We start from the raw sequence: 25,775 nt of genomic DNA, 5'->3' as shown, positions 1-25,775 counted from the left end.
GCTTCTATAGCTGGATGGACAGCAAGGATTGTGGAAGCTACGCCTGAATCATGAGAATGACGTGGTTTGACAAAAGGTTCTTTTGGAAAACTGGCAGGGCCCCCCAGTTCAGAAAGCCAAGAGAAATTTAGAAATGTGTTTTGGCATTTCTCTACCTTGCCATCCTCAAACAGGAAAAGACCCCAGCAATTCCTGTTTTCCTGTCCACTGGAAAAGAAAATTTAGAAAATTGTTTCTATATTCACAAATCACAGTCTTCTCTCTTACTAACTTATATGGTAAAAATTTCATTTCACACAAAGGTAATGGATTCCTTCGATCATTGTTAAAATAATCTTTGCCACAAAATAACCCGAGTTTGTGGTTGTGAAATATTAAGGGCTCCTGTGAAGGTTTGGAAGCAAATGCCCATCAGTTGCAGAGCCTGATTAAATCAACTCTGGCTAATGATGTTCGTATTCATATTACAATACGTTAAACATTTGTATAAAGAAACAATTTCTATGTAATACTGCTATGGAGTGATCCCTAGAATTTAGTGTTAAGACCAGAAAACAAGGCACTGAATACTGTGCACACAGTGCTACCTTTTTATTTAGGCAAAGCAGAGATGTGAATATTTACCTGTTTTTATTTGCTCAAAATGGAAGGATAAACCAAAAGGTAATAAAACTGGCTACCAACAGGTGGAGGGAGAAAACGTGCTGAAGAGGACAGGAATCCAAATTCACTTCTTGGGATGTGACTTGGAAACTGTAAGGTTTTTTTTTTTTGTTTTGTTTTGTTTTTTTTACCAAATTATAAAAGAAAATGAGTTTTAAAAAAATTTACATTGTCCCCTAAAAACACCATTTGCCAATAAACACAATTTGAATTTGTGGCTGGAACCAAACAAATGACCCCCTGCAAGCAATTGGTGGCTTACCTACAAAAGACAAACTGGTTCACATGATTTTTAAAGCACAGCACTTTGTATTTTCCTAAGAGGATATAACTTAAGGAAAAAATATAAATGCAAAGAAATCTTAAATACTTTCTGGTAATCATATTGTTAGCAATAATACAGGAACTGGTAATGTGAAAACATCATGTAGTATAGAATACAACAAATGACGATGTTAATATCATTAGGAACCAGATTTTTCAGGGTAAGACGTACACAAAATCAAAGGAATTCAGTAAAAATCCTACAGTCCTAAATTTGAATTGAAACATCAATATAAAGTTATCCAGCGGTGTTCCTAGCTCTGTCTACTGAAAAGGACCAAAATGATGAGCAACTCAGTAGCAATGAGACCCTCCAAACCCTGACTGGGGTCTGTAAAAGCACCAAGGAACCAGGACTTCGTGGAGGAATGGCAGATTCCAGATATGTCTAAGATGGTCCTGGAACATCTTAATACAAAGACTCAAAGAAACTACTAAGTTCATATCAGAAAGACTCAGGAACTAACAAGAATCAGTTTTTGGCCAAAGAAGGGACAGTATGAGCATTAAAAAGAATAATAACTATAAAAAAGAATTGAAACATATCAACTATATTAAAATGATGATTTCATAATCGTCTGACACAACTTCAGGGGTCACCCTTGGAGAACGCTAAGGAACCGTCTCATTATTTTTGAAAATTATCAAAGCAAAAATTAAGCAGTCTCCTTTTCCCAGATGAGTTGTACACTGGGGGTAACCAAGTCATTGATGAGACGAAATGTCTCTTTAGAAAGTATTTGTGCTAGTAACTCAGGAATTAATTATAAAATTCAAGTATCACTATTTTTGTAACCCCTAATGAAACAATGGATCCAGGCAATGATCGTCAACAGCCATTAACATCACAAAAAAAGAAAAAACAAATAAAGTACACAATCAACTATGAAGTATTCTTTCCAGAAAAAAAAATGAAACCAGAATCTGAACTAAGCCTCCAAATCTAACCACCAAGCTGCAAGGAGAAAAAGGGACAGAGGAACTTAATAAATCACACCACAGGGATACTATTACAAAATCCACAACTTTGGAACTGCTATCAGACAAATGCTTCCTTACCAAGTAATTAACATGGAAAAGAAAAAATAAGATAAGGGGAAACCTATATACTAAAAAAGACTTGGGGCGCCTGTGTGGCTCAGTGAGTTGAGTGTCCGACTCTTGATTTCGGCTCAGGTTATGATCTCATGGTTTGTGGGACTGAGCACCGCGCTGGGTTCTATGCCGACAGTGTGGAGCCTGCTTGGTATTCATTCTCTCTCTCTCTCTCTCTCTCTCTCTCTCTCTGCCCCTCCCCCACTTGTGCACTCCCTCCCTCTCTCAAAATAAACAAATATTAAAAAATATATTAAAAAAGACTTAAGAATCATCTCAACCAAATGCCATGTATAGACCTTGTTTGGAGCATGACTCAAAAAACCCCACTCTAAACACAAAAGGTAAAGACAGAGAGGTACCTGGGAAAATCTGAGCATTGATACTGAGGAATTATTGTTTATCCTTAGGTATAACACAATCATGACCATGTTTTGTCAAACTGTCCCTCAGACAATACAGAAATATCTCTGGATAAAATGGTATGTCTTTGCTTCATAATAAATCTGGTGTTGGGGTAAGACAGAGTGGATGGGGTGAGCAGGAAACAAAAATGGCCATGCAGGGATCATTACTGAAGAGTGGAAAAGGGGTACATGGGGGTTCACTATATTATTTCCTACTTTTGACTGTGTTTGAAATTTCTATTAATACATTCAATGCAATCCCAGTCAAAACTGCACCAGCATTCTTCTCGAAGCTAGAACAAGCAATCCTAAAATTTGTGGGGAACCACAAAAGACCCCAAATAGCCAAAGTAATTTTGAAGAAGAAGACCAAAGCAGGAGGCATCACAATCCCAGACTTTAGCCTCTACTACAAAGCTGTAATCATCAAGACAGCATGGTATTGACACAAAAACAGACACATAGACCAATGGAATAGAATAGAAACCCCAGAACTAGACCCACAAACGTATGGCCAGCTAATCTTTGACAAAGCAGGAAAGAATATCCAATGGAAAAAAAAACAAGTCTCTTTAACAAATGGTGCTGGGAGAGCTGGACAGCAACATGCAGAAGAATGAAACTAGACCACTTTCTTACACCATTCACAAAAATAAACTCAAAATGGATAAAGGACCTGAATGTGAGACAGGAAACCATCAAAAGCAGGAGAAACCAGGAAAACACCTCTCTGACCTCAGCCACAGCAATTTCCTACTTGACACATCCGCAAAGGCAAGGGAATTAAAAGCAAAAATGAACTATTGGGACCTCATGAAGATAAAAAGCTTCTGCACTGCAAAGGAAACAATCAACAAAACTAAAAGGCAGCCTATGGAATGGGAAAAGATATTTGCAAATGACATATTGGACAAAGGGCTAGTATCCAAAATCTATAAAGAGCTCACCAAACTCCACACCCGAAAAACAAATAACCCAGTGAAGAAATGGGCAGAAAACATGAATAGACACTTCTCTAAAGAAGACATCCGGATGGCCAACAGGCACATGAAAAGATGCTCCACGTTGCTCCTCATCAGGGAAATACAAATCAAAACCACACTCAGATACCACCTCACGCCAGTCAGAGTGGCTAAAATAAACAAATCAGGAGACTATAGATGCTGGAGGGGATGTGGAGAAACAGGAACCCTCTTGCATTGCTGGTGGGAATGCAAACTGGTGCAGCCGCTCTGGAAAACAGTGTGGAGGTTCCTCAAAAAATTATAAATAGGGGCGCCTGGGTGGCGCAGTCGGTTAAGCGTCCGACTTCAGCCAGGTCACGATCTCGTGGTCCGTGAGTTCGAGCCCCGCGATGATCTCGCGGTCCGTGAGTTCGAGCCCCGCGTCAGGCTCTGGGCTGATGGCTCGGAGCCTGGAGCCTGTTTCCGATTCTGTGTCTCCCTCTCTCTCTGACCCTCCCCCGTTCATGCTCTGTCTCTCTCTGTCCCAAAAATAAATAAAAAACGTTGAAAAAAAAAAATTTAAAAAAAAAAATAAATAAAAAAATAAAAAAAAAAAAATTATAAATAGATCTACCTTATGACCCAGCAATAGCACTGCTAGGAATTTACCCAAGGGATATAGGAGTGCTGATGCATAGGGGCACTTGTACCCCAATGTTTATAGCAGCACTCTTGACAATAGCCAAATTATGTAAAGAGCCTAAATGTCCATCAACTGAGGAATGGATAAAGAAATTGTGGTTTATATACACAATGGAATACTACGTGGCAGTGAGAAAGAATGAAATATGGCCTTTTGTAGCAACGTGGATGGAACTGGAGAGTGTTATGCTAAGTGAAATAAGTCATACAGAGAAAGACAGACACCATGTTTTCACTCCTATGTGGATCCTGAGAAACTTAACAGAAGACCCTGGGGGAGGGGAAGAAAAAAAAAAAAAGGCTAGAGAGGGAGGGAGTCAAAACATAAGAGACTCTAAAAAACTGAGAACAAACTGAGGGTTTATGGGGGGTTGGAGGGAGGGGTGGATGGGTGATGGGTACTGAGGAGGGCACCTGTTGGGATGAGCACTGGGTGTTGTATGGAAACCAATTTGATAATAAATTTCATTTAAAAAAAGAAATTTCTATTAATAAAACCAAAAAGTAAAAGGTATGCATCCTGACTCCATTCTGCTTCTATAATCTGGAAATAGAAAAACATACATATATATATATATATATATATATATATATATATATATATATACACACACACACACACACACACATATATATATATATATTCAAGAATTTTTTTGAACCAAGATGTTTATTATGGCATTGCTCCTAACAGTGAAAAACTGAAGATAACCCAAATGTCCTCTGACATATGATAAATGTCAAATGATAAAATACAGTTTGTAACAACCAAACCATGGAGTATCATGCAACCCTCAGAAAGAGGCAGGTCTGTATGTAATTATATAGAAGAATTTCCATAACAGTTCATGGAAAAAACATTGCTGAACTAAATGAATGCCATGATCCCATTCTTTGCAGTAAATATTATTTCCACTTATGTTCACATGCACAAAGTCTGGAAGGATACACATTAAACTGTTCAAAAAAATCACTGCTGGGATTTGCACAAGGTGTTCCTGTGCATGTTTTACTAATAACTATTCTAATAAATAATAAAGAGATTATTCTTTTTAATTTCTTGGCAATTCGACAACAGGCTCTTTTATGCTTTCTTTCCTGAGGACCTGTAAGTCATAAAACTCTGCATCATTCAAGACAACAGATTAGTACGTCAAACAGCTTTTCTCAATGGGGGTTCTGCTAGTGAATTAAGCTCCAGAGAAAATTATTTGATTATCTGAGTAACTATTTTCTCCATTCTCCCAAGTATGGTACATAGGTAGCCCCATTCTGGATACTTAAGAGAGTTCATTCGATTGATACAATGGATGCCTTAGGGCATTAGGGTTTAATTCTCTGTGGAACCCAACCCGGGTTGAGAAGGGCTAATCTAGACACTTGGCATTCTTCTGGAAACCTGCAGTAATTAGGCCTGTATTGCAACTTTGATTTTTCCTATTTTCCAGCCTGATCTTGTTCTCAGAGATTTGATCTGTACTCTCTTTGTCCATAGAATCCAATTATCAGCCTACAAAACAGATCTCTTAACCAACAGCCCACTCACGATTCCTTCCCATTTTAAAGAGTGAAGAGCTACCAACCCAACTCAATTTTACTACAGCATTGAAATAATTTCTACAGTCAGTGGCAGGAAAATGAAAAAAGACTAAAACTTTAATGAGGTACAACATTTTTACATCTGCTATGAGCCAACTTTTGAGGTGTGAAATTTTCAGGATTCTGAAAAGAATTTACTTAACTCTTCTAAATGCTTCATTATCGATCTGAGTTCGGGTTCATTTGGTTTTCTTTGGACCATTTACAGCAATGTTTCCCTTAAATTTTTTTCATTAACTTGAGACTTACCCTTGTTACTAAAAACAAAAGGTCTTTTGGGGATTAAAAAAAAAGAACAAAAATAAAAAATCAAATATTTGCAAAAAATGAAAAGCAAGGCGATTTTCAGCTTAAAAGCCACTTTAGGACAGGTGCTAAATAGCTAATCTCTTTAGTTGTTAATGATCAGTTTTCAGATATGCTTATCATTTTCAGATCCCAAAGTATCCACGAACAAGTCTACAGATAAAATCTCCTGTGTTTAATCAGTCTGGCAACATATGTTTCTGACGATAAGGTCATTTCACAAATTAAGAAAAAGATATGAACTAAGACAGTGGGGTCGCAACGTTGGCTTGCACATTAGAATCACCTGGGAAACTTCAAAAACCTTGGTGTTCAGGTTGCACTTGAGACCAGTTACATCAGTCTCTGGAGATGGGATCCAGGCATTAGTGTGTCTTACCCTGGATGTTCTGTAGGTCTGCATCACTGCTAAGTCCCAGTGACCGCTTCTAAGCCCTTGTCTTATCTGACCTACCAGCCGCATTTGATAGCTGAGTACTCCTTCCTCTTTGGATTACCTTCTTCATTCGGCTTGCAGGTCACCCACCATACTCTCATTTTCCTTCTACTTGAGTCTACTTTTCTGGTTCCTATTCATCTCCCTAGTCTTTTAACACTGGAGAGTCCTTAAGCATAACCCTTGGATGTTTCTTATCTGTAACTACACTAGATCCCTTGGTATATCATCTACTGTCCTGCTTTTCCAAACATCTATATCCTGATGACTCCCAAATTACTATCTCCAGCCCAGAACTCTCCCCTGAACTCCATATCCAACTATCTTCCTAGCATCTCACTTGCATGTCTAATACCTCAAACTTGATGTGTCCAAAACTTAACTGCTGATTGTCCCATCAAAGCTATTCTTCTCCATCTTATTTAAGAATGGCCAGTCCGTTCCTCCTGTTTTTCATGCCAAAAACTTTGGAGTCATGCTTCATATCGCTAGTATCTTTCATTCGATCAAATCATTGTTAGCTTTTATTTTAAGCCACATCCAAAAATGGGCTACACCTCATGACCACCACTGCTACTACCCTGACCCAAATAACCATCATTTCCTGCTTTCACCCTCACCCTCTACAATCTATTCTCAACATGGGAGTCAGAGTGATCCTGCTAAACACTGAGTCACGTCATGTCACTCCACTACTCAAAACCGTCCATGCAAATGCCAATCATATATCTGACAAGGGGTTAATATCAAAAATATATAAAGAGTTCATACAACTCAAGAGCAAAAAAAGTCTGATTAAAAAATGGGCAGAGGACCTGAAGAAATATTTTTCCAAAGAAGGCATCAAGACGGCCAATGGTAAAGACAGCAGGCAGACACAGGAAAAGATGTTTGATACCACTCATCATCAGGAAAATGCAATTCAAAACCACAACAATCACCTCGCACCTGTCGGAATGGCTAAGATATATTAAAAAAAAAAAAAAAGAAATAAGTGTTGGTGAGGATATGGATAAAAGGGAACCCTCATGCACTGTGGGTGGGATGCAAATTGATGCAGGTGCTGTGGAAAACAGTATGGAGACTCTTGAAAAAATTAAAAATGGAACTACCATATGATCCAGCAATTCCATTTTTGGGTATTTATCTAAAGGAAACAAAAACACTAACTCTAAAGGATATCTGCACTCCCATGTTCACTGCATTTACAATAGCAAAGACCTAGAAGCAACCTAAGTGTCCAACAGATAACCAGAATGTGATGTACATACACAGTGGAATATTATTCAGTCATAAAAAGGAATCTTGCCATTTGCAACCGCATGCATGGACCCTGAGGGCATTGTGCTGAATGAAACAAGTCAGAGAAAGACAAATACTGTATGATCTCACCTATACGCAGAGTCTGAAAAAAGCAACCAAACCAACCTCAACCAAGCTCACAGATACAGAAGACAGACAGACTGGTTGCTGCCAAAGGTGGGGGGTGGGATGTGGGTGAAATGGGTGAAGGGGGTCAAAAGGTATAAACTTTCAGTTACAAAATACATGCGTCTTGGGGATGTAATACATAGCATGGTGACTGCAGCCAATACTGTATTGTATATTTGAAAGTTTCTGGGGCTCCTGGGTGGCTCAGTTGGTTAAGTGTCCGATTTCAGCTCAGGTCATGATCTCACCACTCGGGAGTTTAAGCCCCACTATCATAGGGTAGTTCCCCACTCTGAGCTGTCAGCACAGAGCCTGGAGCCTGCTTCAGATTCTGTGTCTCCCTCGCTCTTTACCCCTCCCCTGCTCGTGCTCTGTCTCTCAGAAATAAATGTTAAAAAAATTTTTTTTTAACAAAAGAAATTTTAAAAAAGTTCCTAAGAGAGATCTTAAAGGTTTTCCTCACAAGAAAAATATTCACAATTATGTGTGGTGATGGATGTTAGTAAGACTTCCTGTGGTGATCATTACACAAAATGTACATACATCAAATCATGATGTTACACACCTGAAACTAATACGTTATACATCAATTATATCTCAAAACCAAAAACAACAAAACACCCTTCCAGAGGCTCCCATCGCAGAGCCATTGCCAATTTTCTTTCAGTGGCCTACAAGATTCTGTAAGACCTGGCTCCCGGTTGTTTCACAGAGTAGGGGTCCTCTGTCCCAGCTGCACAAGCATCCCTGCCGTTGCACGTGCTGATCCCTCTGGCTGGAATGTTCTTCCCCAATATATTTGCATGGTATGTTCCCTCATCTCTCATTTTTTTCCATGTCACTCTCTAGTAAGTCAAGTCTTCTCTGAGCACTCAGCTCATAATTGTAACCTGCCCCACCAACCTCCCTACCACCCTAACCTGTTTTAATAATTTTACTTAGTTTGTATGGTGTCTCCCCATTAAGAATGTAAGCTCCAAGAGGAAGGGATTTTTCTGTCTGGTTTGTTTACTGCTATGCCCCAAGGCTTAGAACTCAATCTAGCACATAAGTAGGTGCTCAATAAGTATAAGTATCTGTTAAGTTGTCTGTTAAATGGATGACAAACTGAGCAAGACTAAATGTAGTGACATGAAAAGATCTCCATCCATTGACTGTTAAGTGAACAAAGAAAATTACAGGGGTGCCTGGGTGGCTTGGTCAGTTAAGCGTCTGAATTTGGCTCAGGTCACGATCTCACGGTTCAGGAGTTCGAGCCCTGCACTGGGCTCTCTGCTGTCAGTGCAGATCCTGCTTTGGATCCTCTGTTCTCATCTCTCTCTGCCCCTCCCCCCTCTTTAAAAAGAAACATTTTTTTTTTAATTACAGAGCATCTCCTGTATTGTAAAAACCCTGCAGTATGACATATTGAATTGAATGTAAATTCACAGAACTGAAAGGATATACACCAAACTGATGAGACAGATTACTTCTGGAACATGAGTGGGACTAGAGATTAGAATCACAAGGGACAGTTTCTTTAAACGTTTTTTTCCCCAGGTTCTTCCCAAAATATATAAGTGTATTTCTTATTTATGCAATAAAACACACAGAGTAAAAACAGAACATTGGACTGGGAATCCTATACAGCTAGATTCTGGTTATTTTTATACCATTTACTACCCATGTGAATTTTGAGCCAAGTTGCTTACCCTTTCTGGGCCTCAGTTCTTCATGTGCAAAGTATGTTCGACTTTGCTTACTTCACCAGGCAACGGGGAACTACAGGTCTGCCAGAGCTTTCATTGGTCACTAAGCATCCTGCCTGCCTGTCTTTTCTGTACTGTGTGTCTGTAAGAGAAAGCTCATAGGGTAGGAGACAGACTTCCAAAAAATCTTTTTTTCTACACAAACACTCAGAATTAACAAGCAAAATGTCTCACTTAGACCAGTGTCCTTTCTAGGACAAACTCTGTCTCAGGCTGCCCACCAAAAACCTCTGAAGACACTCCTGCTTCCAATTAGGAGTAGAAGACCGTGAAAGGACTTCCACTCTCACAGTAACAATAAAAACCTAGACAATATATAAACTACTGAAGAGGAGGAAGAACTTCCTTGATTAATTCCACAGGAAAACAATGCTTTCAGAGCTAAGCAAAGAGCCATGACAGCATCCTCACTGGGGTGCCTGCTCTAGGTACTGACAAATCGAAGAGGAAGCCTTTGATAGAGAAACTGCACAGGGACAAAGAGAAAATGAGCAAAGTTGTGCACAACAGCATGGGCTGATGGGAAAGAACGGAATCTGGAAGGGTCCCCAGGCGAAAACTAATCGCTGAGTGTAAGAACTCCCTTGCAGCACACTTGCCCACTAAATTTTTCCAAGAAAGCTGTGATGAAGGGGAGGCTCAAAGTAAAAAAGAGATCACACGCATTATCATAGCACTCAGATGTGGGTCACTGTGAAAACTGAATCCAAAAATTACACAAACAGCAACTCAAAATCTTCCATGCTCAAATACTGACAAGATCAGAAAGGTAGCAGACAGACAAGAGGTGGGAGGTCAGGCTAACTGCAAGTAAACTGATTAGAATTGAGTCCAGTCCCAACCCAGCTACTCTCTAGGAGAAATATGAAAAAAATCAGTCATATATGTTAATTGCCAGACCTAAGACAAGGCTCAGATAATCAAGGTAATAAACAAAACAAACTGAAATTATACTTCAGTCTCCACTGTTTTGTTTTTTCCCCACTGTTCTTTTAGATAAAATGTCTAAAATAAAACTGAGATGTGCACAGAAGAAAATGTGACCCACGATCAAGATAAAACATAATCAATAGAACCAGACCCAGAAATTGACAGTAACTTTAAAACTATTATAAACATGGGCACCTGGGTGGCTCAGTTGGTTAAGTGTCCAACTCTTGATTTCGGCACAGGTCACGATTTCACGATTCAGGAGATTGAGCCCCACATTGGGCTCTGCGCTGGCAGTGCGGAGGCTGCTTGGGATTCTCCCTTTCCCTCCCTCTTTGCCCCTCCCCACTCACACTCTCTCTCAAAATAAACTTAAAAAAACTATTACAAAATGTTTAAATATATATATGTATATATAAAGCATGTATCTGTGAAGAAATAAGATATTTTGTGAGAGAAATGGAAACTCTCAAAAAAAAATGAATAGAAGTCCTAAAACTAAAAAGTTAAAAAAAAAAAAAAAAACAACACTGAATGAACACAGCATCAGATCTGGACACGGATAAGATCGGGTGTGTTCAGGGTGGTACGGCCATAGACCAGATTTGGGCCCTCTGAAACACAGGATCAGTGACCTGGAATATGGGCCAAATGCCATTATCCAAACAGGGCTGGATGGGTATGGGAGGAGAGTTGACAAGGACAAGGACAAGGGCAAAAGGAAACTTTGTGGGATAAAACGCTGTGTCTGTTGATCGTGGTAATAGTTATATGAGACTATTTGTCTGGCTAAAGTCATCCAACTGTGCACTTTAAACGGGTGCATTTTACTGTACGGAAGTTCTACCTTATACCTTAATAAAGCTGGCTCTAAAAATACATAGAACCCATCAATGTCTCTGAAAGGTAAGTGTTCTGCTGGGCCAATCAGTGGTCTGTTTGCCTTCAGATACACCCCTCTTTCACCTGCTCTGCTCTGCATCACAGGGGAGCGGGCTCCTCCAGGATGCTTCTGGGCTTCCTGGTCAGCTGATTACCAGCAATGAGCAGCCAGTGGAAGACGATGGTGGACAAGTATCTGGAGGAGCGGAAGAATGAAGGAGCCATAATACTTTCTCCCCTTTTTCGTCTGTGTTTCCTGTGGTGGCTCTAGAAACAACTGCATCTCTTCTATAGATCTAGCTCCCAAAAGGCTGGCGTGTAATGGTTTCAAGTGATCCTGGCTCCTAGATTCTGGTCACATCACCTCTTTCCTGTATCCATCCAGCCAAAGGAGGGATGGTAGCAGCTTCCTGTACATGTTCATTTCTGAGTGGCCTCAGTTCCCTGTTTGGCTTCTCAGCTCTTCCATCACCTGTGTAACCAATTCCATGTATTACATTTCCTCTACTTTAAATACTTAGAGATTTGTTTCCTGATTGGATCTTGACAGATATACACCTGCCACAAGGAAGCAGGTGCCTTTGTCTGGCCAGATGCCTCGTATTTACATACGGAGAAGGGAACAGTTACAGGCAACCTGTGTTTGAGTGTGAACAATGCCCAGAACCAAAGAAACGCATGAACCAGAATGGTTGTTTTCTTACATCAGGGCAGAACCACTATTAAATCATCCTATCCTTGCCTCCATCATCACCACCTTTTCCAGTCCCCTGGGACCACCAAGCAACATCTATAAAGGTTGGGCTTGGGGTGCCTGGGTGACTCCGTTGGGTAAGTGTCTGTCTCTTGATTTCGGCTCAGGTCATGATCTCATGGTTCGTGAGTTTGAGCCCTGCGTCGGGCTCTGCACTGTCAGCACGGAGCCTGCTTGGGATTCTCTCTCTCTGCCCATTCCCTGCTTTCACACATGCATAGTCTCTCTCAAAATAAACATTTGTTTTAAGTTTATTTATTTTGAGGCACAGAGACAGTGTGAGTGGGGTAGGGGCAGAGAGACAGGGAGACAGAGAGTCCCAAGCAGGCTCCATGCTGTCAGTGCAGAGCCCGGTGTGGGGCTCAAACCCACGAAACCACAAGATCGTGTCCTGAGCTGAAACCAAACGTTGGACGCTTAAATGACTGAGCCACCCAGGTGCCCCTCAAAAGAAACATTTTTAAGAAAAATATTTTTACAGTGGACTGGCAGGCCATAATTTCGAATAAGGCACTTCGAAGGCTGGCTCTCCCATTTTCACAAAGGCAACAGGAGGTGAAGAATATTCTTGCTGCACTCTTGGTTCTTCTGACAGACTCTCAGGGATCTCCACATGGATGGATCCAGTTAAACTCTTCTTGTTTACAAGCTGCAGTGGTAACTAGGATGTGTTCACTAAAACCCATTTATTATTATGGGTCTGGCCCTCAGCCAGACCACATTTCCCCACTTCTCTTGCAATTAGGTTGGCCCATGAGACTGAACTTCGGCCAATGACATATGCTAACAAGTAACAAACATCACTTCCTGACCAGGCTCATACAAAACTCCCTGGTACAGTCAAAAGTGGAAACCACCCTAATGTCCATCAACTGATAAATGAATGGATGAAACGGGGTCTATCAGTACAATGGAGTATTTTTCAGCCACAGGAAGTAATTTAGTACTGATATATGCTACAACATGAATGAACCTTGACAAAATTATGCTAAGTGAAAGAAGTCACCCAGAAAAGATCACGTATTATAGGATTCCATTTATATGAAGTGTCCAGAATAGGCAAATGCAGAGAGACAAAAAGAGATGAGTGGTTTTCTCGGGCTAGCAGCTGAGGTGGGGGAACACGGAGTGACTGCTAATGGACTGCCAAAATATAACAGTGGTTGTTTAGGGCTGGGAAGGGGAGCTAGGGGGTGGAAGGGGGATGGTGGCTGGTAATGGGTTCAGGATTTGGGGGGGACAAATGACGAAAATATTCTAAAACTGATTACTGTGACGGTTGCACAACTTTGTGAATATACTAAAAATCAATGGCTTGTACTCTTTAAATGGGTGAACTATAGAGAATGCAAATTATATCTCAATAAAGCTGTTACAACACACACACCCCACACAAAACATCCTTGGCAATTCAGCATGGTCTCTCTTATCATCTGGTGAAAGGAGAGCAGAGGATCGAAGAGAGGGCAGAGCACCAAGATGGAAGGAGACTGAATTTTCAATCACCTGGAGAAGAGATTGCCCAACCAGGATACATCCACACTGGAATGATTCGTAAGTGAAAACAAACATTCATCATGTTAAGACTGAAATTGATATGCTACTTGTTATAGCAGTTACCCTAACCCTGACCAATACACAAGCCACCACCACTAAGAAGGCACAGGTTTCCTTGGTGATAAAGACCAATTCCCCTCTGAGTCTATATCAAATCCCATTTGAACAGACACCTTGGATCCCACACCAGGAAAACTTCCATCACTGCTGACCGTGACCTGGCCTATGCAGTCCTTCACTTTTCTGGGATTCCCTGCTTTGGACCATGCCCTACTTTAAGGGTGGCATTGCCAGTAATTCTGCTTTATATTTTTCTGTGTACACTGAACACATATGACTTAGATATGTTTATTTTCACACATATAAAGTTCAACAGGTTTGCCTACTACTACACCAAGCCCTTAACTGTAGCACCCAGTTATCACCATATGGATCTTCTCCAACTGTAGGCCACAGGTGATCACTGAGTCATTCATTCATTCACCCACTCAACAAATACTTACTGAGTACTTACTCTGTGGGTGGCACAATGTTATTAGGCACAGGGGAGGCAATGGCCTAGTATACTGTGGCTCCTGCCCCCCTCAGATTTAGCCTAGTGGGAGGGAGAATAAATATTAACAAGTAAACACAGAAATGTGCGTGCTATGAAGGAAGAGAGCAGGTGCTATGAGAATGACTAACAGCAGGGACATTGTTTTTAGCTATGGTACTCTTTGCAACACCAATCATTTAGAAAGGGACATTTAACTAGACCCTGAAGGATCATCAGATTCAGTGAGGCAAGCAATGAGCATTCCAGACAGAGGAAGCACCCATGAGGAGAACAGCCTGCCTCTCTTAAGAAATGAAGGCAGGTGAGGGTGGTGACAGGGCAGTGAACCAGGAACGGGACAGGAGGCAAGGCAGGACCCAGGTCACATGGGACCATTTCCCTAACTCTCAGGCGAAGTTTCTCCATTAAGGACTCCTACTCACAAGAACTCAGAAGCTATGAACTAACTTTCACATTTTACTCCATATGGCTTTCTAGATTTTAGCTCTTAAGAAGCCTTCCTGAAATACCATCATGGAAGATAATAGAACACTGGTGGTTGGGATTCTGTCAGGAAATAGAAGGGCAATTCACATTCACTCAGCATCTTCTATGTGCCAGGCACTGTGTGCTAAGTTTTTAAAGATATTCTTATTTAAGGGGCGCCTGGGTGGCTCAGTCAGTTGAGCGTTCAACTCTTGATTTCGGCTCAGGTCGTGATCCTAGAGTCATGGGATCCAGCCCTGTGTTGGGCTCCACACTGAGCATGGAGCCTGCTTGGGATGCTCTCTTTCTGTCTCCCTCTGCCTCTTTCCCTCTCTCTCTTAAAAAAAAAAACAACAAATTCTAACTTAATTCTTAAAACCATCTCATTTCACATATGAGTGAAACCATATGGTATTTGTCTTTCTCTGACTTATTTCACTTGGCATTATACTCTCTACATCCATCCATGTCATTGCAAATGACAAGACTTCATTCTTTGTTGTGGCTGAATAATATTCCGTTGTACATATATACTACATTTGTTTACCCATTCATCTATCGATGGACACTTAGGCTGCTTCCGTAATTCAGCTAATGAGCAAAGAAAAAAAATGGAGAGATGACCAACTAAGAAACAGACTCTTAACTATAGGGAGCAAACTGATGGTTACCAGAGGGGAGGAGTGGAGGGATGGGCGAAACAGGTGATGGGGATTAAGGAGTGCACTTGTGATGAGGACAGGGTGATGCATGGAAGTGTCCAATCACTGTATTGTACACCTGAAACTAATATTACACTCTATGGTAACTGGAATTGAAATTTTAAAAATCCCATCTTATTAATTTCCATTATCCTCATTTTTTCCACAGCAGTGCATTCCACAGTTTCATGGGTTGTAAACAGCAGAGTGGTTTTGAAATATTTCTCAAAGTGTGTGTGTGTGTGTGTGTGTGTGTGTGTGTAATGTATCACATGTGTGAGTGTATTTTCCATCACTTGTTAACTTTACACACCCCTCATGAGCGGTCTCCTTCTTTAGTACAAAGGCCTCCCCTGACACAGAAGTCATTAATTGGGGCGGGGGGTGAGAGGGGGACAAAAGGGAGGAAACCAAAGCAGGAACTGGACAGAAAAGGAAGATACCTTAGGCCCAAGAAGACCAGGGGGAGGACTGATGGAGGTGGTTTAAGTTCTCTGAATAAATGCTTTTCAAAAGGAAAACGTGTAGGGGGACCCGGTGGCTCAGTCAGTTAAGCACCCGACTTCAGCTCAGGTCATCATCTCACGGTTCGTGAGTTCAAGCCCTGCATCAGACTCAGGTCATGATCTTGTGGGTTTGTGAATTCCAACCCCCCACTGGGCTCTCTGCTATCAGCACAGAGCCCACTTAGGATCCTCTGTCCCCCCGCCCACCTTCCCCCACTCTCACATACTCTGCCTATCTGTCAAAAATCAACACACACACACACACACACACACACACACAAAGGAAAACATGTATTATTGGCAAGGCCACTACTCAGAACATAAGGAGATAGTACATTTCTCAGAAAAAAAATTGCAACTGGTATTTTGGTATAATATGTATTAGGAAAATGGCTTCAATACTCAACTACCACCTAATGCTCTCATCACAGATGACAAAGGAGAACATATAAAAGGATGGCTCTACAGTTCAAGAGGCCCAAGGATTCTTTTGGCTATCCCTCAGGTAAACGAAAAAGAAGAGGAAGCTTTCTGGGCAGAGATTCATGGATTATGCCATGACATCATTAAACTAGTGTTCCCAGGGGTGCCTGGGTGGCTCAGTGGGTTAAGTGACCTGACTTTGGCTCAGGTCATGATCTCACAGTTTGTGGGTTCAAGCCCTGCATCAGGGCTCTGAGCCTGGAGCCTGCTTCAGATTCTGTGTCTCCCTCTCTCTCTGCCCCTCCCCTAGTCACGCTCTCTTGGTGTCTCTCAAAATTAAACAAACATTAAAAAAAAAAAATCTAGTGTATCCAGAGCACTTTGCTAAAACTGGGGAGTTGTGGTCCCAGATCTCTTACTGATCAGCTGTTATATTCTGGGCCCTGGCCTTTCTTTCTTTCTTCCTCCTCTCTAAAATAAAGAGTTTGGACCAGATGACTCCTGTCAGTTCACAAGATTCATGCTTCTCTTCACTTCCAGGAAAATGATTACCACAAAGATACCCTTACCACAAAGATACCCTTATTTTGCAACATGCTTTTAGGTCATCATTTTCCTACTCTTGACAAACACCTACTAAAGAATGGCTACATAGGGGCACGTCAGTCGTTTAAGCATCTGACTCTTGATTTTGGCTCAGGTCATGATCTCACGGTTCATGAGTTCAAGCCCTGCATCAGGCTCTGTGCTGACAGTACACAGCCTGCTTGGGATCCTCTCTCCCCTTCTCCTTCTGCCCCTCTCCTGCTCACACGGTCTCTCTCTCTCTCTCAAATAAACTTTAAAGAATGGCTATATAAATACATAAATTATTTCTGGCAAGATCAAACGGTATACATAAACAGAAGACACAAAGAAAAGGATGCTGGCGATTACGGCAGAGACAAGGAACCCACGCTGCCCTCCTGGGGACACATGTCCCTCCACCCAAGCAATAACAAAGCTGGAGTCCAGGGGCTAAAGATGAGGTGACTGCTGTAGGTTCTGGAACAAGCTTGTGGCCTCTCTGGCACAGGCTGGATTTCGTAACATCTGTTTACTATCGCCCCTGCACACATTTCCAGGCCCCACAGCGTACCTGCCTCTATCGCTCCCCTTAACTTATTTATTTATTTATTTATAGAATGATACATCAGATATTCTAATATTTATATTAGAATATCTTATTTATAGAATGATACATCAGATATTCTAATAAATGCATCAAGCATCTGGCTTCCCTTCCACTAGCTGAGGAATTCAAGGAGTTAAATTTTGTTGGAGTTAGCAGTCTTGACCCAAAGGTGCAGAAAGGAGAATATGAGAACACTCCTATTTTGTGACAGTTTTGTTGTTCTTAACCTAGTACTTTGATTCCGTTATTCTTCTTCCAGACCATCTTTCTGCCTGCTGCTTGGAAACCTGGTCAGGTTCTTCTGGCTGCATTAACATATCCAATAAAGTCCTGTCTGTAAAAACAACAGCAAATAAAAATTTCCCATGAAGGATTGCAGGCCACTGAGTGGCAAGCAGTTTAACTGCTCAAAGGAAACTTGAGGCAGCTTTGAATGAGCTTCTGAACAGCTCAAGTGCAAGGGATCAGGAAGAGCTAGCTGGGTCAAGCCAGCTTTCCTAGTAACAGGGACGCCTTGCCATCTGAGGGTCAAATGTGGTTCATTACCGCCAAACTTTAGTAACTAATTCATGGCCGTGATTTGCTCCACTTCCTGAGTTAAAGGTCAACTGTAATGCAGGAATATTATTTGTCTATCACTATATTCCCCTTTATAGACACAGGGTAACGCCATAAAGTTTCTCAAAACTGTACATAGTACCAAATTCTACTGTGCATATGCTGACAGCTGGCCAAGTTCCACCCAAAGCAAAAATGTCAAATTCAGGGTCAGACTGCATATACACAGGAAACAAATACCGCAATATTACAGAAAATCCCTAGTCGGTTGGAAAAAAGGAGGTTCTTGGCTTTGAGGACCTTGCCTGGCCTATCACAAAGAGCCACCAGCTAAGGTGACTAGAAAGAAAAAAGCCATCACCGGAGAGCAAGGTGAGTCAGTGGTGTGCAGTCCCAGTCACTCTGCTTCCAAACTGGAAACACATTCATTCACCCTGTGATCACTTCATCCTGCCACACCCATTTCTCTTAGGTACTGGTTTTACATTTCAAAACTCATTTTTCTCTATTAGTGCTCTCAATGGATGGCAATCAGAATATTTTGTTCTGTTTGACAGCAGTTACCTCTACTCCATCTGAGAGAAGACATGGTGGTGAGTGACTTAAATGGCCCTCTGCGTTTTTATTTAACAAACCATTTTTTCATAGCACTTACAGTGTGCCAGACATTCTTCCAGAAACTTCATCAGTGCCAGCTCATTTAATCCTTACAAATCAAGGGTTAATCAAGTATAATTAAATATGAATGAAAGTGGCACACACTACTTTGACGTAACAGAGTTATAAGACTTTTCTTTTTTTTCTGGGCTTAATGAAGATGCCCTTCCCAATACTCCCTGCCTTGGGATGCTGAGTTTAAAGACCAGTGGGGAGGGGCTCCTGGGTGGCTCGGTAGGTTAAATGTCCAATTCTTGATCTCACAGTTTGTGAGATCGGGCTCTGTGCTGACAGCACGGAGCCTGGTCAGGATTGTCTCTCTCCCTTGCTCTTTCTCTGTCCCTCCCTCCCCCCATCAAAATAAATCAATAAACTTAAAAAAAAAAAAAGAGTAGTGGGGAGAGAGGAGGCACATTTTTCACAGAGATCATGAAATCTTCCCTCCAAAAGGAATAAAAATCCTATCACTGTTTGCCATTATCTACTCCAGCAGGACATACACGTGTGCTATATATCCAGCAGAAATGTGCCATTAATGTACAAAAACCATGCACAAGAATATTCATAGCAGCACTGTTCTTAGCACCCCAAAGTAAAAACAACCTAAAGGTTTATCAGCAATAAAACAGATAAATCAATTGTGGTATACCCACACAACAGATTATTCTCCAGCAACAAGAATCAACGAACTAAGAATACATCCAACAGCACGGATGAATCTCACAAACATGATGCCAAGTGAAGGAAACAGACACAACGGAAATACACACTGTGTCATTCCATTTATATGAAGTTCAAGGACAGGAAAAATTGATCTAGGCTGACATGTTACAACAGCGGTTGCATACGAAGGGGTGGGAACTGCCTGCAAAGGAGCACAAAGGAACTTTCTGAGGGGATGGAAATGTTTTATATTTTGATAAGGGTGTTGTGTACAGTCTACGTCCATTTATCAAAATTCATCCAACTGTACACTTAAGATCTATGCGTTTCACTGCATGTACATTTTACTTCAACATAAGAGAGAGACGTGATGTCACGTGGGTTCTAAGACTCCTGAAGCCATGGGCTTCTGAACACATCTGCTGTCCTGCAGATGCTGCCGGGGCAAACCCACAATGTGGAGCCTAATCCAGCTGCTGAAACCAAGCCAAGACTGAGAAACTGGACACAGGAGTCCTCTAACCCAGGTCACCTCCTATACTCACTTTATTCATTCCCCGTGGAAGATGTTGGCCATGGAAGGTTGATGAGGAGGTGCCAAAACTCTTTGGCTCTCAGGCTGAGTCTGAACACCCTCCCAGAGTCTTCTGCTTTATAATTCAATATGACCAATTTCTGGCCCCGGCAGAAGGCAGGTCCCGCAGTAAGTATATCTGGGCACGGCTCTCACCATATTCACCTAATGCTGCTCTCCTTCCTGTATCTTACCCACGGAAGAAGGGAGACTGCAGGATTAAGACATTTAGGCATCTAGGATTTTGGAGGGTTGAAATGGCAAACTTATAATTCATCCTCCAAACCCACAGTAGCCAAGTTTGAATGAGCACATGGTCGACCAGGTAGAGACTACATTTCCCAACTGCCCTTACGGCTAGATGGACTCATGTGACTATGCCCTCACCAGTAGAATGTGAGTAGAAGTGTCATGTGCAAATTCTACTTGCTTTTAAAGGAGGCTGTCCTGAGTCTCCACTGTTTCCCCCTTTGCATAGGCTGGGAAAACAGGGTAGCAGCGACCTGTCTTCAACTAGAAGAAGACAACACTTTTGCAGATTTAAGAGCTACAAAATGGTCTGAAACCAGGTCCCTAAACATTTCCTGGAGCGTGCTATGCCACTAGTCTGGCCCACTCACCACTGGACTACCATGTGAAAGAGAAATTTTGATCTTACTTCAATCATTTTATTTGAGGTGTCTTTGTTACAGCATCTGAACTAATACCCCCCAGCACACAAGCTTTTGAGGCTCATGGTCTCCAGGCAGGAGTTTCCAAGTCTCACAGACTATCTAGCTCAGTAATTTATATTCCGAAGTTCAGATCATACTAGTAAATGAAGACAGCACCTACTTTTCCTATCATACAACGTCATCCTGTTGCTTCAACTAGTCCCTCACCATCTACAAGATACTATCAACTCCTTATTCAGGTGTACAAGGTCCTTTGAAGACACAGTCCCACCCTCCACACTTAGCCTCATGGCATGTGCTTGCTTCCCGTGTGTCCCATGTTATAGTCACCCTGGATGCTCCCTGAGGGCACCCTGCACATGAAGAACACTAAGCTCCAATTTCTGTTCTGGCCAAGCAGAACGGCCTTTTCACCATCCCCATCCCACACTCTCTCCTGCCCGCAAGGTTATTCCTACTATGAATTCCAAACCCAGCCCAAAAGACCCCAGGGAAGCTTCTTAAAAACCTCCAAGCAGAGGGGCGCCTGGTGGCTCAGTCGGTTAAGCATCCAACTCTTGATTTCAGGTCAGGTCATGATCTCATGGTCATAAGATCAAACTTCGTGCTGGGCTCCACGCTGGGCATGAAGCCTACTGGACAAATTCTCTGTCTCTCTCCCTGCCCCCCACTCTGCCCCACCCAACCCCCTGCTGCCTCGCTTGTGCTCTCTCTCCCAAAGAAACAGAAAAACCTCTAAGGAGAATAACTTCCTCCCTCTGGTATGCTTCCACAGCATTTTGGGCAAACCTTCATTAAGGCATTTATTACTCTGAGCTCTTAGGGCTTTATTTACATGTCTGGCCTCACAGCTGGAACATATGCTCCAAAGACCAAATCCCCGAAGACCAAGACCATATGCCTTGCCCATTTTCATAACCTTGGCATTTAGCAAATGATCTGGCTCAGACTCAGTGAGAGGTGAATGAAAGAAGGACTGGGGGCGCCTAGGTGGCTCAGTTAAGCGTCTGACTCTTGGTACAGCTCAGGTCATGATCTCACGGCTCGTGGGTTTGAGCCCTGCATCAGGCTCTGTGCTGACAGCACGGAGCCTGCTTAGGATTCTCTCTCTCTCCCCGCCCCCTCTCAAAGATAAACCAACATAAAAAAAAAAAGAATGGAAGAGGAGGCAGATTTCAAAATTCTAAACGTACATTATTACACTTACCTGTTCAGTGCAAATGCATAATGGAATTTAATATTATGCTGATCGGCCAAGTCACACGTAGGCAGCATTTTTAGTGTTTCTACTAGCTTCACCATAGCATCATAGTCCTGTTGGCAAGAGGTCCCACGGTGAGAAGGAGACGAAACACACAGCTCTTCACAGATTTTTCTGAACAGTTATAAACATGACTGCCTCAGCATTTAGATACAAGCTTTTCCCTACACACAGCATTTAGTGAAGCTACTTACAGCCCGTAAGAGAACAGAAATAACATTGTTTTTAAACCCAAAATGGATGAGAGAGAAGACAGACAAAAAATCCCTGCTACCAGAGGCCACAAAAAGATCAAGGGAAAGAAGTGTAAAGGCAACAAAAGCAAGCAAATGAGTCCAGCAGCCCGAAAATAGCTACCACACTTTGAGGGCAGGCGAGTTAACACTAAGAGCACAGCTGTGGGTGAAGATGAGCGAGATAAAAACATACACAAAATCTTACGGTCACTTGCTGTGTTAAGAGAGGAAACATGCCAGGTCCTTCCTATTTTGCCAGAACTAAGTGAATTCATCTAAACCAGGGTTTCTCAACCTTGGCACCATCGACATTTTGGGGCTGGATCATTCTTTGCTGTGGGGGCTGTCCTGTGCATTCTGGGATGTTATGCAGCACCCGTGGCCTCGACCCATAAGATGTCAGTAGCACCTCCCCCTAGCCTCCAAGTTGTGAAAGCCAAACATGTCTCCAGACACTGTCACATGTCCCCTCGTTGAAAACCATAGCTCTAAACTGCATAATTACCCAGGGAAAAATTGCTACTGTGTTTGTCTCAGCTGGGTCCCCTCTGAGCAATGCCATCTGCTACCCTTCCAGCCAGGCTTTGAATCCCGGTTACTGGCCAACTTGCTGACAGTCAGCCACAGTTAGCTGAAGAGGACTTCCCACTGAAATCCCATGCCTGTCGTGTGCCTCTGCACCTTGAGGCCACTGCTCGAGAGAAGGAGACAGTGTATCCCTCTTGGGGTAAGCTTCTGGCTTACCTTTGAGCCTGAGAGTCCTACCCACGGAAGGTTATAAAAAGATGTGTGACGGCGAGGACAGAAGGAAGCCAGCAGCTCAGATGGAAGAAAGATTCAAAAAGGTCATTCCCATTCTCTTGTACCCTAGGCCATGATCTAATCATTGTCAAAATTCCTAACAGCATCTGCTGTTAAAGTCAATTAGATGCGCCTGTTTGTCGCCAGGCAGGTGTGCCTTAGTGGTTGACCCTTCTTCCTTTGGGTCGTCAAGGGATGCCTCGCTCGTTTAGATTTAAAGACCTGTGGTCCACAACCTCCAATATGGCTTTGTAGAGTTCTGCAGGGAAGGCCCACTATCGTGTGTTCCCCCAAAGGGAAGGAAGTCAAGACATCCTTACAAATGGCTCAAAAGCATTTAACTTGGAGGGAGGAAACCATTTCTTTCATGGTACCGCATCCCATAAACTCTTTCTCAAGGACTCTCCACAAGTCTCTGATGCTTGTTTTAGAATAAGTGTCTGCATTCCCTGGGTCCTGGATGTGCCTCTGCTACTCCTGCTCTGTCACTAATGGGTGGTGGGAAACAAAGAAAGAAGCAACAAAGGCCTAAAGAGGCATAGTGGAGGAGTTAAGAGCAAGGACAATGGAGCCAGCTGCCTCAGTACAAATCGTGACTTTGCCAACTGCCGTGTGACCCTTGGACTTAACTTCTCTCTGCCTCATATTTCCTCATTGGTAAAATGGAGATAATCAGACTATACATCCCGTAAACTTGTGAAGAGAATCAAATTAATGAGTATTTGCCAAGAGCTCGAAACAGTGCCTAGCATAAAGTGCATCTAAACTGTGAAATTCTAAGTTCCTTTTATTAAGCAGTACTGTGTAGGAGATTCTGCTGGAGTGGCCATCTGATCCCACAAAACCTCCAATGTTACGACCACAACAGATATGCTAGGTGACCTATGACCTAGCCATATACCTACTTAGTCTATAAAATAGATACCTAACCATACACCTGGTGTAAGAGTACTTCATATGAGGAATTAATTCCTTATGCCAAAGAAGAACCCCCTATGTGCTAGCCTCCATTAAAGGTACTCATACCTGGATGTCTCGGTAGGATAGCAGTAAATTAATGATGATGTCTGGGGTCAGAACCTCGGTGTTGTCCATGCGGAGCTTGATCCGAGCCAGCTCCTTCGCCAGTTCATCACCCTGGTATTTCTCTCGGGCTCTCCGGATGTCGTTTAACAAGGCTTCTTTGTAATAAGCACTGGAGAGGGAAATACGAAAACCCCCAGTCGCGTCTACATGCATCTGGGACTCCGCTTCCTTCAGCAGCTCAAACTAGGTTCTCGTAGCCACGACTCAGGTTAACACACGGGGGCCTCTCCCAGACCTAAGCCTCCCTGCACCAGCAGAGAGAGGAGACCTGTCCTACTTGCTAGTCCCGTTCTGTAGCAACTAACCACTTGACATCAACATAGAAATTCAGTTCATTATGACCTTGAAAATATTTTCAAAGTTGACCCCCAGCTGTATTTGGATGACGCATAGGACTTGCTACTGAGCCCTCCCCCGAGATTTTCAAACACAAAGAGAGCAAGAGGTTACCTTACTTGAATCATTATTTCCCCCACTATTAACGCATTATCACAGAGCCAAATATAACCCCAAAACCATGCAACACGGTACACTGAGAATGTCATTCAAATCAATCTATCGGGTACCGCCCACCTACTAATCCCAAAGCTTTTTCCGGTTGGCCAAGAGCCGGAAACTGGATGTGCCCACGAGCAATCCAAGAAGCTGTGCCTGGAAGCTTATGAACAACCTCTGCCCTTCACTCCCCTGGTCATTTTCAACTGCCAGAATGCTCTTCTGATGTAAAACTAATCTTCCTTCACGGTGGGATCTAGTCAATAATAGAGATGTATGAAAACATCTAAAGCACTTCAAATCCACACTGGAATCCCTTACCACAGCCTCTCAAAGAACCAATGCTAGTACCTGGGACTTGGTTTAGAACCTTTAAAAATGATCCAATTTGATGTACAGAAGGCCAACTTACAATGGCCATAGATTTAAATAGGTTGCCTACTTTCCAAGCAATGTTTTCATGGAGACTGGGCAATGCCAAGCAGTAATATACTCTCATCCCATTAGGTAGCTGGGAGGATTTCACCACAGAGAAAAACTAGGCCATTCATTAAAGAAAGGAGCAGGCTCAATTTAACAGTCTTGAGAGAAAGAGATACAATACATAAGAATAAGAATATTACTTATTTTTATTATAAAACTATGCCAAATAAATGTGAATAGAGTACACAGCCTAGTCCAATGCTTATAACAGGACCTCGATTAACATTTCAAGAATAAAGTGATGCCCCAGAGAAAATTAGTGCATTGTTTTTTTTCTCTCTTATTTGTCTATTGCTTATCATCCTAATGAGCAAATTAGCAGATTCTACCAGTGTTTAAAATTCTGTCATTAATCTAATGAGCCATTAAGTTGGGTGACAGCCACTGTCCATTTGGTGGACCATAAAGGCATCAATGATATTAAAGTGTTATTAGTTTAGCCTTACAAATACAAAGTTATACTTGAGTTTAGTCTTGTTTTCAAGGCTAATTCTGAAAAATAGTCTCAATAAACTAAGAAACCTCAGAAAAGCCATACCTTGTAAGTAAATAAACAAAACACTGAACTGAGTATGGCTTGGGGACACCATCTATGTAATTCACATGCAGCCATTTCTGACCGTGGTAATGAGGGAAGATGCTGCTAATCGATGTGAACCTGGCAATGGCTTCAAACCGCTTCTC

At 42.1% G+C, this 25,775-nt stretch overlaps 1 protein-coding gene across 1 annotated transcript in view; it reads right to left on the bottom strand.

Moving 5' to 3' along the window:
* Positions 1–25,775, bottom strand: part of MAP3K15 (mitogen-activated protein kinase kinase kinase 15) — a 123,895-nt gene that overhangs the window by 55,309 nt on the left and 42,811 nt on the right. The window contains 2 exon segments of the mRNA XM_053891780.1: positions 21,937–22,043; positions 24,054–24,222. Of these exon segments, the coding sequence (XP_053747755.1) occupies positions 21,937–22,043; positions 24,054–24,222 (276 nt within the window).

This window comes from Panthera pardus, unplaced genomic scaffold, assembly GCF_024362965.1.
Source record: "Panthera pardus isolate Hobbes unplaced genomic scaffold, ASM2436296v1 HiC_scaffold_27, whole genome shotgun sequence".
Taxonomy (NCBI): domain Eukaryota; kingdom Metazoa; phylum Chordata; class Mammalia; order Carnivora; family Felidae; genus Panthera; species Panthera pardus.
This window is presented reverse-complemented; position numbering and strand designations above follow the sequence as displayed.